The 16879-nt window shown below is 33.2% G+C and overlaps 1 protein-coding gene across 4 annotated transcripts in view; it reads left to right on the top strand.

Moving 5' to 3' along the window:
- PHIP (pleckstrin homology domain interacting protein) overlaps window positions 1–16879 on the top strand; it is a 127832-nt gene that overhangs the window by 93205 nt on the left and 17748 nt on the right. For all 4 annotated transcript variants that reach the window (XM_044757541.2, XM_044757540.2, XM_070496503.1 and 1 more), the window contains 9 exons: window positions 1534–1653; window positions 3366–3473; window positions 4050–4174; window positions 4305–4387; window positions 7569–7680; window positions 7866–7927; window positions 10350–10505; window positions 11809–11929; window positions 14909–15034. In XM_044757541.2, coding sequence (XP_044613476.1) covers window positions 1534–1653; window positions 3366–3473; window positions 4050–4174; window positions 4305–4387; window positions 7569–7680; window positions 7866–7927; window positions 10350–10505; window positions 11809–11929; window positions 14909–15034 — 1013 coding nt within the window. The remainder of the gene's footprint in view (window positions 1–1533; window positions 1654–3365; window positions 3474–4049; window positions 4175–4304; window positions 4388–7568; window positions 7681–7865; window positions 7928–10349; window positions 10506–11808; window positions 11930–14908; window positions 15035–16879) is intronic.

Raw genomic sequence — 16879 nt, 5'->3', positions numbered from 1 at the left:
TTCCACATCCAGTCCATCAGAGAGTTATCATGGCTCTGTCTTCTAAATATATTCAGCACTTGACCATTTTGCCACTTCTTCTGTCACGCTAGTGTGAGCCACCATGAACTCTGACTTGTGTTACTGCAGTAGCCTTCCGTCCGTCTTCCTGCTTCTGCACTTTTCCCCCGAGGGTCTGTTCTCTAAAGCAGTGATTGACAAACTTTTTCTCTAGAAGACCAGCTGCTCTGCTGTTGTCGCCTGAAAGCAGTCATAGACAATACATAAACAAATGTGTGTGGCTGTGTTCCAATAAAATTTGATTTATAAAAGCAGACAGTAGGCTGGACTTGGACTGTGGGCCGTAATTTGCAGATTCCTGCTCTGATGCATCCAGAGTGATCCTTTTAAAATAAAAGTCAGATCCTATCACTCTTCTGACTAAATATTTCCATTGGACCCATCTCACATATAATAAATGCACCCCCCCCCCCGTTACTCTCCAAAGCGAGAGTGCCCCTGATGTTTGACTGAGAAACAGCAAGTTGTGGTTAAAAGGAAGAAAAGGAAAATGAATATTGAATAGCAACCATGGGAGTACCTGCTGCAAATAGTGTTGTCTGATAGTCCATTATGACATTGCTTCTTTTAGTGAACCTGTATTAACTCACAGTGATAGCTACCTTCTTTTTTGAAAACACAAGAGAATAAAATTTACAAGTCTTAGTGTACAAATACTGAATCAAAACATTCTTAGTCAATTACATGAAGTTTCTCTACTTATAAAATAATATTAGGTTTCAAAGGCTCTTAGAAAATCCATTTTTCCTAAGTGTAAGGTAACAACATCCAGACCATGATGGCCAGTTGTGGGTGACCAGCAAAGTATAAAAACTTTCTCAGAGGCCTGGTTTTATATTTATCCACAAAAGTTAAAAAGTAAAGGACCTGGCTTGACAAGGTTTTGTTTGGAAAAAAATTTTTTTTGTTAGAAGCTGTGAACCAACAGTGTGAAATAGCTACTTGAAAAAGGGGAAAGGAGTATTCTTGGGCTATGTGCAAGTCTGGTGTCCAGCCCATGTAAACAGCCTTCTGTATCCTGCACTGCTCAGCCCATATGAAAATGTCTTATTTAGTTCTTCATAACACACTATGCCTAGGATTTAAAAACAAAAGACCTCAAACATGCCTTGGTTTATTAAATGGAATGTTTATAAAACTGATAGAATTTTGAGAGGAAGGGAGACTACACGAAGCTTCATACTTTGGGGTTTGTGGGAATATCTTGTCACCTAGTTTTGTTGTGAATGTAGTCTGTAGAATTTTGGTTGATCTAGTTCTTTTTGAATGGGAGGATTTGGATAAACATTTGAATAACTACACTGCCACTCCTGCCATCTTCCTAGAATAAGATATTTTTTAATACTTAAAAATATTCATTTTGGTACAAAGATCCCCTTTCCCTTTTATTTAACTACCCTTATAGTTATTTTAAGGAGCAGATTGATAGGAGTTTTTATGATAATAGTACTTTATAATGTTCTAAACTCTTAGAGATTGGCTGTAGGAGAACTAACGGAAAATGGTTTGACATTAGAAGAATGGTTACCTTCAACATGGATTACAGATACTATTCCCCGAAGATGTCCATTTGTGCCACAGATGGGTGATGAGGTACTTTTACATTTTTAAAAACATTTTTTTGTTTCTTTCAAGTAACTTTAAAGATTTTCTATGGCTATTGATACAGAACTCTAGAAAATTTCAGCGGTTTCATGGAAGTATCTCATTTTAGATGTTTGTAGGTATGAATGGAAAAAGTATAATTGGGAGGAAAGCTCTAATGATCTTTTTTGAGGCTATTGTAAATACTGCAAGAGAACGGAAATTTTGTTGGCATTTTAAAAACGAGTATCTGATTTTTAATAGGATTTTATTGCTGGTTTTCTTTTCCTTTCTAAATTAAAATATATTAAGCTTTCTTAGCCTAAGGCTTTAAGTATGTAACTGATTAAAGGAAAAACAAAATTCAGCATTTTATTTTCATTTAATTTTATTTCATAAAAGTGTTTCATTTAAGTACCTACAGTGTTCATAATTTATTTCTTAGATCTTTAAAAAAAAATCTATTACCTTAGAATAAAGAATATTATTTCATTTTTAAGAAAAGGTGATTGGTCATCATTTTTGACGTACGAATTTGAAGTGAAACATGTAAGATCTTAGATCAAAATTTCCCACTCAGTGGTTTATGTCTTCTTTTATGCATAAGTGTTAAGAGGCAGCATTATCTGGTATCCAGTAGATTAGCAGTGATAAATTAGAAATTAAAATAGAGTGTTCTTTAACAAAGCGCACTAATTAGCAGTAGAAAGTGGCAGTTGACTGTAAAAAAAAAGAACAAAAATTTTTTAATGCAAGAGTAGCTCTAAAGAACCATCTAAAATAATTCGTTTAGAGACCCTGTTTGCCTAAGAAAACTTAAAGAGCACAGAACATTACCCCATTACTGTAGTTTAGTACGACAGATCCTGCAGCATCAAGAAGATGCTTGGTTAAATTATATTCAATATGTTATTAAAAGATGGCTAGAAAGTGTGTAATTCCTGGTTGAATAATTTCCTTTCAAAATGTTTATGTTGTCTCTAATTGTTGGTGCTTAAATAGGGATGTCATTATTCACAATTCCTTCATATGAAGTTCCAGACAACTGGAGCAATAATGATATTAATGAATAGAATGAAAATATGTAGAATAATGGATATCTTAAAATCTTACTAAGGACTTAATATTTTTAAAAATTTTTATAGCATTTTTTAACAAGCTCTACGATTTTTTAGTGGTGAGAAAAACACTTGATGTCAGACTGCTGTGTTTCAAATGCTAGTTCTGCAGGATGGTAGTCAGGAGTCATTTTCATTTGATCTTCATAAAAGGAGGGTAAATATACACCTTGCTGCCCTTATTAGATAAAGTATATGTGAAATACATTTTTCATTTTAAAGTTTTCTGCATATATACAGATCACTTGGTACACAAGTTAATAGTAAATTAATCTTGTCCCCTAGTTACAACTTACTTTATTACGCAACATAAATTAACTTATTTTGAATCTAAAAATAAAATGATGAAAGCAAAAAACCAAAAAAAAATTGCTCATCTTAATTTCTTAGTATATATAACCAAAGTATTGTTATTTAGAACACTTTGGTTATAATTAAGTGATGGTAGGTCAACTTGAGGAAAAGAAGGAAAAAAAAAAATCAAAATAGAATTCTTTCTAGTTCAAAGGACGTGAAATTCTCTCTGTGCAGTTTTAGCCAATACCTTGTGTCTGGGGTTAAAGGAAACACATTCAAGTTTTAAATTGTGACTTTACTTTTTAGGTTTATTATTTCCGACAAGGACATGAAGCATATGTTGAAATGGCCCGGAAAAATAAAATTTATAGTATCAATCCCAAAAAACAGCCATGGCATAAAATGGAACTACGGGTATGGTATTTATTTGATAGTCCAAAAAGATACAATTATGGATTATGGAGAAAACTGTACTGAGTGTTAGTATTTTCAGTGTAAGAAACTGTATCATGAAGATCACCTTTTTTAATTGGCTCAATCCTGGGGAGTAGGTGATGTTTAATTTTCAAAGAAACACAAGCTTGACTGAATTTATATACTTTGGTAGCTTATAAGTTGGGTACAAAATGTAATTATAGTGAAAATTAGACAACACCTATGTCTAAGGTAAACTTCACATTTGTAACTTTGGTAACTATTTCTGGATTTATCAGCAATAGTTCAAAATTATTTAGAGGTCTTTGGAACTGTGTTGGAAACTCTTATTTCGATGAAGTTTTCCCTTTTTTCCCCTTTTTTATTGAGATGTAACTTGTATACTATAAAGTACACAGATCTTAAGTACGTAGCTCAATGAATTTTTACATATGCACGCACAGTAACCACTACCTAGATCAAGGTTGAAGTGCAGAAATGTTTTCTGGATTATGTTTAGTAGTTTATCCTGTGATTTGTTTTGTGAAGATGGTTTATTTTCTTTATCTTTCTCAGGAACAAGAACTGATGAAAATAGTTGGAATAAAGTATGAAGTAGGATTGCCTACTCTTTGCTGCCTTAAGCTTGCTTTTCTAGATCCCGATACTGGGAAACTGACTGGTGGATCATTTACCATGAAGTAAGGACTGTTGAAAGAGGCAGTGGTTTCTTAGTATTGTAGATTGTTATTGAAGATTCAGATAAATATGAACATCTTTTAGATATTTTTAGGTATGTGACCTAATCAGTTTGTTTCTGTTTATAATTAGATACCATGATATGCCTGACGTTATAGATTTCCTAGTCTTGAGACAACAATTTGACGACGCGAAATATAGGCGGTGGAATATAGGTGGGTAATTTATTTAGAAGCCATAGGTGTTTTTTTGTGTTTTTTTTTTTTGTCTAATAAATGATTTACTATTATTCATAATTTAGAAAAAATCAGAGAAATCTTGTTGCTGTTTGTGGGAATGTGAATGGCAAAGTAAGACACTCTGTCAGATGTTTTTTAAAGTTTTTTCAAAGAATGAAAATACTTTTAATCTAGTTGATGCTGAAATTGTAAACATTTTCTCTCTTATAATTTGGTAACTATGTGTTATAAGATTGTCTATAGCTATTCCTTTAGCTGTTGTACTTGTTGAAAACATTAATAATTCAAACTTGAAGCAAAAGGAGTCTTCCAGTTCAGAATGTTTCATAATTTGGACTAGGACTAAAGCTAAACTCACATTTTTCTTTCATTGGTTAACTCTATTATAATCTTCAAAATTATTATTGTAATCAAGGCTCAAAGAAACTTTAAAATCCTTAAAAGTTTCCATGTGTTTAAGATGCATTAATTTATGTACAGATAGATACACTATTCATTAGACTATTTCTTGTAAAAATTTCAAATAGGGTCACTCTTTGTCATATTGGAGTGGGGTGTGGTACATAATATGGCATATTTGGTTTGAAAAAGCAGATCAGTTGATATGCCAGTCCATCCTTCCTCCAGTGCCCTTGGAAGGCGTTGGCATGGTGATTTGTCTTTTCTTGTTTGGTCCTGATAAACTTAGAAATTTACATGTGTGCTCTAAAAAGAAAAATTAGGGAAATGCAGGTTATTGTAATTAGGGATATAGGAATTATTTTTAAAAATTTACATCCCATGTACCATTTCTCTGGAAGCTTTGAAAGATGTGTTCCATCAAATAAGTAAGTAAACCCAGAAAGACATGAAACCCCCCAGGAAACAGGAAGTCCAGAACAGGAAAGAGCTGAAGGGAATTCCCAGGTAACAGTCAACACAAGTCACAGGATAGCATCTGTCTAGCAAGTCTATAAAACAACCAGTCCAGAAGACGTTGTCCTCCAAGAGTGAAGTCTTCAGGGAAAAAAAATGGAACTGATAAATTATCTAATGTGTTTGACTTTGTGGGAAATTATATGGAAGAGTGTTTTATAGTTTGAGCTGTTAGAGAATGTGGGAAGACTTAATTGTACATTCAGAGAAAGACAATCATAAAAACAATGAAGCAGTTATGCAAGGAAGGAGTTGTATGCTGTTTGGCGCAGTAGCAAACAACATTTACATCGTTCTGATAAAAACTGAATGTGGATTACATACACGTATGTGGAGAGAGGTCAATATTTAATGTCTGAAATTGATGAGTGAAGAAATAGCAATCTAGTCAGTATTTAGAAAAGTGTAAAAAGTTAAGTTTTCGGTTATAAGCCTTTGGTATGTTGTTTGATTTTTTTTTTTTAATTATTTGCATGTGTTACTTGACAAGAGAAATTTTATCTTTTTAAGGACGTGCATCTGCCAATAAATTGCAGGACAAATATTAGCAGTCAGAGTCCAGAAATATTCCAGAAATGAGCTGATAACAACCTAATCAAAGAAATATGGCAAACAATGGACAAATCAAAGAAATATTTCAGATGGATGTATATCAGAATTTTCTCATTTTGATCTTATAGGTTTTTTCCCCCTAAATTTATAGATTAGTATTTCTTCTAAAGTTAATACTACTATTTGGCCTTTTATTTCTGAAGATATATGCATCTGCGTACCAGCTCTCATTTAAAATTACATCAATAGTAATTACTTGAGCCTGTCTTAAATATTTAGAAATGTTTAAGGCTTACTCTGAATGGTGCAGTGTGTTCCTTGCTTAACTTCATTGTTAGCATTATACAGTATTGTTCATTGTGATTAGGCACACATGATCCAGTTCTTCCTCTTCAGCATGATATCATCAGTCTCTGTAGGATCACAAGAAATAGCTCTAGGAAACTCATCATGGTGTTTACTATAAGGTTGTGGTGGTGTCAAGGACGCTGTTTATTAAATTATATAGTAGCTTTCACTAAGCTCAGTATCACTAATATGTGTCTGAGGAGCATTAGAGACTCAATCTAGTAATAGATCATGTCTGCCTCAACACTGGCTGTTAGAATACTGGAATCTGCATTTGGGTCCCAGTGCACACCCCCTCAAAGTTTATCTGTGCAATGCAACAGCATGCAGCTGTGTTCTGTTAACTTACTCCTGACTCCAGCTTTCTCTCTTATCATTAAATTTCTTTTATCTTGTTTTTTAAATTTTTAATTCATTTTATGCTGTAGGTCTTCATAAGCATTAACAAATACTTTTCTCTTTATGAGTTTGAAAATGAAACTGATTCAGATGAGCTCTAAAATAACTGGTTAATTTGTTCAAAATCACACAGATAAGTTATTTGGACTCAAGTCTTTGAGACCCTAACCCATGCTCACCAGGAGAAGAATCACTGAGTACCTTGAAAGCCAAGGAAGGGGAATGTGTGGCAAAAGGAAGAGGGTGGTTTACAGATTGATAGGACACAGGAAGGCTGAGAAGATAGATTATTAGGGTCTTTGAGGAAAGCGGTTTCAGTAATGATGATAATAGCTGGACACAATGAGATAAGGAAAGGGATGCAAGGAGTGCTGTCTATTTTACAAACATTAGTTGTTTCCCTTTTTTTAATTTTTATAGGAAAGGGAAAATGAGTGTATATATGAGTGTTGTAACTTACGGGTGATTGAGACAAAGGAAGGCAGGTTGGATTTTTTTTGTTTCTCTTGTTTTTAGGCTGGTTTCTTGATTGTTGTTTGGAAGAACTTGCCTCCAGAAAATAAGAAATTAAAGATAGACTATAAATATTTGTTGAGCAGAAATTATCTAAACTGTATTTTTATCTGAATGAAAAGTTCGGGCATAGTCCTACTGATGAATTTGGAGTGCTAGATTGGTAAAAAATTTTAAGGTAAGAGGGTGTTTCTCCTTACCCTAAAATGTAAGAAATGGTATTAGAAACTGGTAAGTGGCAGTGCAGGTGTGCTTCTTAAATAACTATTTTTTGCTCAGTATTGCTGATTTTATTTATTTACTTAGTTTATTTGGGAGTGTGTAGGTGACTTCCTATATATCTTAAGTATCTTAAAGGAATACTTTGGAAAAAAGGAACAGCAGCGGTAGTACATTTCAGAGTAACGAGATGGCTTCTCTTCTTGTCCAGGTGACCGTTTCAGATCAGTTATAGATGATGCCTGGTGGTTTGGAACGATTGAAAGCCAGGAACCTCTCCAACCTGAGTACCCTGATAGTTTGTTTCAGTGCTATAATGTTTGGTAAGAAAATATTTGTTGTATTTTAATTCAGCCTGACTTGCTTTGAATATTTTCCCTGTCTATTAATAAAATGATAAAAGATAACGTCTTTTAAACACTGAAGCAATTGTTTTTATAATGTGATTTTATAAAAATTGGAATACAGTATTTAGATTTTTTAATGTAAGGATTTTCCTTCCTTTAAGTTGGGACAATGGAGATACAGAAAAGATGAGTCCTTGGGATATGGAACTTATACCGAATAATGGTAAGTGTATGTTAAGGCTCTTTGTGTCTGCGTTATGGAATTAATTTCTTAAATAAGGAATCTGATTTGCTAACTTGGTACCGCATAGGGTTGTTGTAAAGATCAAATAGAAAATCTTCACTCAGCAAATATTTATTGCAAACCTATTGTGGCAATAATCCTTGCCCACTTGGAACTTACAGTCTACGAGGGAAGATTGAAATTAATTTTAATTAATTACAGCAAAATATGAAAATGTTTTGCTAATTATTATTCACTCCTAGAAGGTGAGCACTTGGGAGCAAAGATTTCTTTTTAACTCCAGCAGAATACTTAGAGTATAACAATATTAAAAGTTCAGGCTTTTGAGTGAGACATGGATTCATATCCTAGCTCTGCATTTTGTAAGTCATCTTGGCAAGTTCCTTAAAATCTCAAAACTCCAGATTCTTAGGACTCAGCCTTTGAAATTGTGTAAATGAATACCTTCCTTGCAGGGCTGCCGTGAAGATTAAATGACATATGTGTAAAGTGCTTATTATAGAGCCTGACACATGTAAGGGTTCAATGAGTAAGTAGTTATGATTAATAATAATAATAACTGTCATCTTGGATATGGCCTGACACATTGCCTTAGGATTTAAGAGTTAGTCTTAGGTAGTGAGTATGACATCTTTCTGGAACTGAGAAAAGACCAGTGTGGCTGAAACCTGGAAATTGCATTTTTTTTTTCTTTTCTTTTCTTTTTTTTTTTTGGCTTTAAGGAAGATTAGCCTTGAGCTAACATCTGCTGCCAATCCTCCTCTTTTTGCTGAGGAAGACTGGCCCTGAGCTAATGTCCGTGCCCATCTTCCTCTACTTTATAAGTGGGACACTTGCCACAGCATGGCTCGACAAGCCGTCCATAGGTCTGGACCCACAATCTGAACCTGCTAACCCTGGGCCGCCAAAGTGGGAATGTGCAAACTTAACTCCTGTGCCACCGGCCTGGTCCCCGAGATTGCATTTTCTTTCTACCTCATTGGCCATTTTTGTTCCAGTTTAAAAAAAATACAAAACATAATAGTATATGTATAAAAAGGTTTGAAAGGATTTATATTCCAGATCATTAATAATGATTATTTATAAAGAGTGGGAATATGAGGACTTCCACAAATTATCTTTTACGTTAGTCTCTATTGTTTGATTTTTTCTAATAGTATGTTTTACTATCAGATAAGAATAAAAATTTTTTAAAGGAAAAAAATCTGACTTGTGACACAGTAGAAATAATCTTTATAATTGGAGGAGTTCACTAGTTATTGTGTTCTAAAAAGTCAGAGAAAAGGTAACTTGGAAAGAGTAAACCAAATCTGGTAAACCTTAGAAATGAGAAAATGGTCATCTTGATATTATTCAAGACTAGTTCTTTCTAGAAATTATTGCTTTGAAAATTTAATACTAATAATGTATTTTTCATCTCACTGCTAAATTAGAGGTGTGTAAAACTATAAAATATCTTAATTTGTAACCCTGGCTTAGCTTCTGGTTTTATTCTCTCCTTTGTGAAAGTTTGAGTTTGAAGTCACGTTGGACTATTGTGAATATGAGAGAATTGAAGCTAATCGGTGTTGAAATGCCTGGGGTATTTCTTAAAATGAGTTAGTGGGATTAAAATACTATTTGTTTCCTGCCTAAATATATCTGTGTGTGGAGGGGATGATTTTTGTTGTTTTTTTTCCTATTTGAATACACATACATATGCACCCATAGAGTTATGTTTTGTGAGGAAGAGGAATTTTGTACACAAATAGTAGCATATTTCCTAATGTTTCTCTGATGAAATCTAGTTCAAAGAAAAAATTACTTGGCAGATTTGTAGATTTTATGTCACCACCACTCTCGAATGAGTTTCTTAAAGATTCAGTTAAAGATTCAGGCATTCAGAAAGCCTACCTTCATCATTTTAGAGCAACAAGCATAAGAATCGTCTGTCAGTATTCATAATTCCCTCTGTTTCTACATATAGAGAAATTAAGGCTTCTGTTGAAGTATTCCTGAGAAATACCACATTAGTTCAATTTCACTTTGTGTATGTTTTATCAAAGTAAATATGGAGATTATATAATGAAATGATTCAGAAAACTTTTACGTTTGTATCATTTTGTAGAAATACATTTGCTTTCATCTCTGATAATAAATGAAGTTGTCAGATATATTTGGAGAAGTAATTATATGCTTATCCAAAGAATTATTTATAAAATTAATGTTTTAAAAAATAATTTAAATTTTATTGATCCTTGCAACATACTTTTCTTTAATGAAAATAATATACTTACCAAATCTTTACAAAATTATACTTCAGTTTTATGACAATATCAACTCTAATTTCTAAAGGTAACCTAAGTGTTAGTAAATTACCACATATTTTCACTAAATTTGCTTTTATTTCTGCGTATTTCAGCTGTATTTCCTGAAGAACTAGGTACCAGTGTTCCTTTAACTGATGTTGAATGTAGATCATTGATCTATAAACCTCTTGATGGAGAATGGGGTTCCAATCCCAGGGATGAAGAATGTGAAAGAATTGTTGCAGGAATAAACCAGTTGATGACACTAGGTAAATAATAATAGTAACACGTGAATATAGAAAAAGCTGGCAGAAAGCAAAGGAAAGGAAAAATACTCTTATTCAAACAAAATTTTTTTTCACAATATCATAAGCTGGTGGTTTTCAATTTTTTTTTTTTTTTTGAGATCTTATGCAGGACTTAAATATCTAAAACAGTTATGAGTGAGGTTCCTCTAGCCGAATTTCAGAGTGAGGGCCCTCAGAAGTGCCAGGGCTACCTCTGAAAAATCGGAATCCTCCAGAACCTAATTTCAAAACTCTTGACCTATTGAGGCTGACAGTGAATTGGGAGGGGGGAGCAGAAGGCTGAATCACAATTATATGGATAGTTGCACCAGTTTCCCCTTTAAGTTTCGGTACCTATACTCAAGAGAATATTTATTTGTAAGGGGAGGGGAGAAGGTACATAAACTACTTTGCCTCACTGGGAAAAGAAAGCAGTGACCACAAAACTTGATTATTTGAACTGTGGGATTCCAAAATAATTCTAAACTAGTGTGGTTTGTAGCAACCCACTCTATCAATAAGGAATCAGTTTCAAAGAGTCTAGGGAGAAATTAAGATGAATAAGAAGAGCTGAAGACACTAGAGACATATATTGGGTAATATTTTCATCTGAAGTCTTAGAAAATGTCAGCACTGTATAAACATTGTCTCAAATACTATCTTAAACAATTTTGGGTAACATTGTAGGAAATGAAGTTGTCTTATATTGTATGTGAATGAGCGAAAAAATGAGGAGTGATCTTAATTAGGTTCTAGAGTTTTATCAGTTTACTGTGTGCCATTGGGTCAGTGACATTGAGTCAGAGACTTCTGGATCTGTTTCCTCCTCTCTGCTTGCCTGATATTTCACATAATTATGTTGTAAAGATGAGAGAAGGTGATAAGTTTTAAGAAAGTGAAAAGTTACATTTCAATGCAGTGTATTAGAGTGTTACTGACAGAATAACTGTCAAAAACATGCAGATTCAGAAATAGCCAAGTTTTAATTATTGAAATGTATGTGTATGTTCTTAATAGGTCGGATTTATATATTATCTGTGACCGCTTTTCTTCTAAGGAATCTATGAATAACAGATATCCCTAGATTATGCAGTGTAAATGTAGACATAATAAAAAGTGAGACTCTGTTAGGTTAGCTAAACTCTCTGCATTTTCTGTGAAAAGACAGCATCAGACTAATGGTTGTGTGATTCAGATCTTGTCTTAATTCAAACCGCATTGTCCATGAAGTACTTTTAGCAATACAAGAATAAATTTATAAACTTACTTGTTTTATCTATTTTAGATATTGCTTCAGCATTTGTGGCCCCTGTGGATCTGCAGGCCTATCCCATGTATTGCACTGTAGTGGCGTATCCGACGGATTTAAGTACAATTAAACAAAGACTGGAAAACAGGTTTTACAGGTTAGAAGTATTTGCTGTAGCTACGATCCTTTCACCCACTTAGCAATCTATAGCAGTGTTTCTCAAACTTTAATGTGTATGCAGATCACCTGGAGATTTTGTTAAAATGCAGAATCTGATTCAATAGGGTTAGAGTAGGACCTGAGATTGTGCATTTCTAACAAGTTCCCAAAGATGCTGATGCTGCTGGTCTATGGACTACACCTGGAATATGATTCCTAGATAGTTTTTCCTAGTTGCTAATCTGCGTCACTGCTCACTGTCATCATACTGTATTTTATAAAGCAAGCCTAAGTATTTCATTTTCTCCTGGATATCATATTGAAATACTTGTTTTTTCTTGGATTTTTCTTAGAATAATATAAAAACTTGTGTATTTTTTTATTTTGCTTATGTTCACCTTATAAATACTTATGAAAAATGAAATTAGGAAAATTCAGAATATTTTTCATCGTTGTAGTTTAGCTTGGAATATAACCAGAGTTATAAAAAATAGATATAATTTCAAGTAATTTGCTTCTTTTTCCAGTTAACAATTTTGATAAACATTGAGTTCTAATCTTGGATGGGCTTGGTAGGTTTATTGCCTAAAATCTCTTGTCAAAAAACTAAGTTTAACTCTATAGTTTTTACATAATGAAATCATACTTCCAGTTTTCATTTTTCTTTTTTTTTTTTAAAGATTTTTTTTTATTTTTTCCTTTTTCTCCCCAAAGCCCCCCGGTACATAGTTGTGTATTCTTCGTTGTGGATTCTTCTAGTTGTGGCATGTGGGACGCTGCCTCAGCGTGGTCTGATGAGCAGTGCCATGTCCGCGCCCAGGATTCGAACTAACGAAACACTGGGCCGCCTGCAGCGGAGCGCGCGAACTTAACCACTCGGCCACGGGGCCAGCCCCCCAGTTTTCATTTTTCTAATGTGACTTGTTTAGCAGGCCAACAATATTTCAATTTAAATAATACTGCATGGGAACTTTCTTTTGTGACCAGTTTTATGTTACTGCAGTTTTTTACATTGTTAGTCATTTTAACTTACGGAAATTTTTACTCATATTTTGTATTTGTATTTTTCTATATAAAATGTGCCTTTGGTTCTTTTTATTACTTAAATTATAGTTCTAATTTGGTACTTTTGTGTACCTGACACTGAAAGCACCATTTGTTATTCCTTACTGACTAAAGCAGGGTTTCTCAACAAAAGCTTTACTGACATTTGGGACTAGAAAATTCTTCAATATGAGGGACTGTCTTGTGCTTCTACCCTTTAGGTGCCAATAGCAGCCCCTAGTTGTAAAAACCAAATTGTCTCCAGACAATTAGGCCAAATGTCTCCTGCAGGGCAGAAGCAACCCTGATTCAGAACCACTGGAATAAAGAAAACTAAGATATTAGACTTCAAGTTGTGAAGATTTTTCTGATTTCTTGAGGTGTTTCTGCTGTTGCTTCATTGATGTTTGTCAAAAGCATAGAGATAAGGAAATCACCTATGATATATGCCTCCAACCGTGGTACCCTTGAAGCACACTTCTTTAAACCTTTTTTCAACACCACATGTTAGAAGTTTGAGAGAAAATGGAGAGGAAATTCTTATCTCGATCTTTCTCCCTAGACGCCTAAATTGCTAAACCTTAGGAGTTACACCTAGTGCTTCAGAGATTGAGTAAGACATGTGAGGATAGCAGGGAGAGAAAGAGTTGTTCTGTACACTAGTAGTTGGACTACAGCTAGAAATACAAGCTTACAGCATCTTCCACTATTATTGTAAATATACTTTCTCTAGAAATACTGCTCGATATGATACTTGCTAAGGTTTACTATATTTCAAGGTACATCACAACTTAAATAGGCTTTTTTGCATTAGCCTAGCTTAGTAACGAATTTAGGAAAAAAGTTTTTGGAACACAATCCTTATGTAAATTAGGAAGTGCCTGTTTTTCAACCTATAATATATAGACCCGAGTTATGTTCTTATTTAATACAATGATACTTTCATGTGTTATTTCACTGTTTCAAGCTTTTTTGCTTCTCTTTTACTCATTGGCTTCAGACTTCTTACAATTTATGGTTTTCCTCTCTGAAACTTCTAGTTCAGTGTCTTGTTAAACTACTACTATCAGTTTGCCCTGCTGGTGTTAATCTAATGCCTTACTATACACACAGCTTTGTAATTCTATATTAGAATGAGTTGTGAATACTATGTGAAATGCATAAAGGCTTTTCTTTCTGCTTCTGTAGCCACAATTAGATATAATATTTTTTTAAGTCCATATAATTTTATTTCTGTTCACACCTCAGATTTTCTGAGTGTTTTCTTCCTTATTTTAAGTGAGACCACATATCAGATGATATTCTACGAATCATCTTTGGATTTTTCTTTACTTTCAGAAATAAAAGAAAACACCAAAGTTTATAGTATTGTCAATTCAGTGTTCACAAACTAATTTTCGTTTAGTTAGGTTTCTTGGCAAACTAACATGTTCACCATGTTTTTGTATTTTTATATCTCATAAGTAGGTTATCAGTTAGCTTTTCGTTTTTACATGTCATTTGATTCCTAGTTAGATAATAGTTAGATAATTAGATTAAAATTGTTTCTTTTTTTATAGAAAAGTCAGATATGCTTATTACCAAAAAATGACACCATACATGACAGAAATATATAAACCAAAAACTAAAAATTCCTGTTTCTTTTGTCCTGCTACTCCCCCTATAGACAGTCTCTCCCTAAAAGAAGGCATGTTAGTAGTCTAGTATATCTAACCTAGATATTTTCTATGTAAATACATAATTAATGTTGCTGCTCTGTTTTTTGTCCCTAACACAAATGAGGTTATATTTTTTTTGAAAGTAACTTTTTAAGGTGTATGTTTTATAATTGATTTAAGACTGCGATTAATGTCAGAATGTCTTGATTTTAAATTGTGTGCACGTATTTCTAAATATAATGAAGTTAAGACTTATGTATTTTGTTTGTTTAAAGGCGGGTTTCCTCCCTAATGTGGGAAGTTCGATATATAGAACATAATACACGAACCTTTAATGAGCCTGGAAGCCCTATTGTGAAATCTGCTAAATTTGTGACTGACCTTCTTCTACATTTTATAAAGTGAGTTATTTTTCCATATAAGTATGATTACTGTAATAATTAATGGCAGTATTTTAAAATGTACAATGTCAAACTGTAAAATAAAGTGAATTTTTATATACATAATGTCACGTGCTGTGCTGTAAACATAGTTCCACTCAAAGTAGGAAGCATATAATGTCTATGTCTAAAGAAGTAACATGTAGTTCATTGGCTAATAGTGTGAAATCCTAAAAGTTGTGTTACAGTTGTGTTCTACAATTAACATAAAAAAAAAGGATCCTTATCTAAATCCAAATGTTGGACAACAACAACAATAATAGTAATAATAATAGTATTTATTGAACATGTAATGCTTTACCTGAAATAGTTCTTCTAAGCCAAATAATAATCTTATGGGTGGGAGAGATCATTATCTGGAATTTACAGTTAAGGAAACTGAGTCTTTTTGAGGCTAACTTTTTTAGTTTTCACAATAAATCTCTGCTATCTGATTTGAGAATTTTTCATCTTAACATTATATTGCCCTTGTCAAGCTTATGAACACATACATTATAGTAGCTTAGCAGGAAACTACATTTAACTTTCAAGATTCTCCTTCAGAGTCGAGTTGATTCCTTGTCTTTGATCCCATCCCGAGAGTGGTAACTACACTTCGCAAGGCAGCCGCCACGCCTTGACCTCCTTGTCTTACGGATTTTGTGTAGCCATAGAATGAATTGAGCCTTCTAAATTGAAGCTAAAGGAATGAGTTGTATGTTTTTGTATAGGATGTTGCTCTGAGTTCATATTAAGGTTATTTATATGAATAACTTTTTCTGGTTAAGAGGAGATAATGTATTTTGTAATTTAAGTTTAAACATTTAGGCACTACCAGCTTTCGTTTTTACATGAAGTAGTTATTGAGGCTTTTGTTTGTATGTTTTAAACATCTCCAGCTTCATTCTCGTTACTCAGCATAATCGTAGGGTCCCTTTTCCCGGTATTAGTTGTTTTCTGTTCTTTCTTTGCTAAGGAATGTAGGTAATGTGAATATAAGAAAACACCGAAGAAAATTAGTAAGATAAACTTTATGCCTTTCCTCTACTTTATTCTCTAAAGAAATCTGTCACCTTCCAAATGGTTTGGGGTCTATTATTGCTATGCTTTGCTGCTTTTCAGTAAAATTGATAATCAGGAATTCATTATCCTCGGAAGAGTTTATATAACTTGGTTACAATACCTTATAATATTTTAACTATAATGTTTTTGGTCTGTAATTTTACAAGTATTATATGTATATGTATGTGCATCCGTTTTTCCAAAGAGATATGAATCAATAGAACCACGTGATATAGTTAATTCATATTTTAGTGAAATAATTTAGATGAAATAATTATATATGGAGTAGTCAATGAAGTTGTATTTCTTTCAAATAGTTGTTTTGAAATGCCTTATAAGGACAGATTAATATAATATTTAAAGCATGTATATTGTATCTATCTAAAAATAAGTTTCTGGCATTTTTTAGAGGTATATGAAGTTTGTTAAAACCCTTTTTAGCTAATTTTCAAGATGTTAGGTATGTCTTGAAATTTTGATTATTTTACTTTTTAGTTGCATTTTTTGGCCAAATTTCTAGCAATAGATACGTACAGAGTGATGTAATAGATACTTGGAGATAGAAATGTATATTTATCCTCTTACTACAATTTTGTAGGAGGATAAAGAATAATGTAAGGAAAAAGTAACAAGAGAGTTTGTATGAAAGTTTAGATGAAGGATAGGGCCCCTTCTAGCTGAGAGAGTTGGGTTTCGGGTACAGGGGAGAAGTATGTTAAGATGTTACGGCTAAGGTAGGTATTGATAGATGTAGGCAAAGTTAGA

Source organism: Equus asinus, chromosome 24 (genome assembly GCF_041296235.1).
Source record: "Equus asinus isolate D_3611 breed Donkey chromosome 24, EquAss-T2T_v2, whole genome shotgun sequence".
Lineage (NCBI taxonomy): Eukaryota > Metazoa > Chordata > Mammalia > Perissodactyla > Equidae > Equus > Equus asinus.
This window is presented reverse-complemented; position numbering and strand designations above follow the sequence as displayed.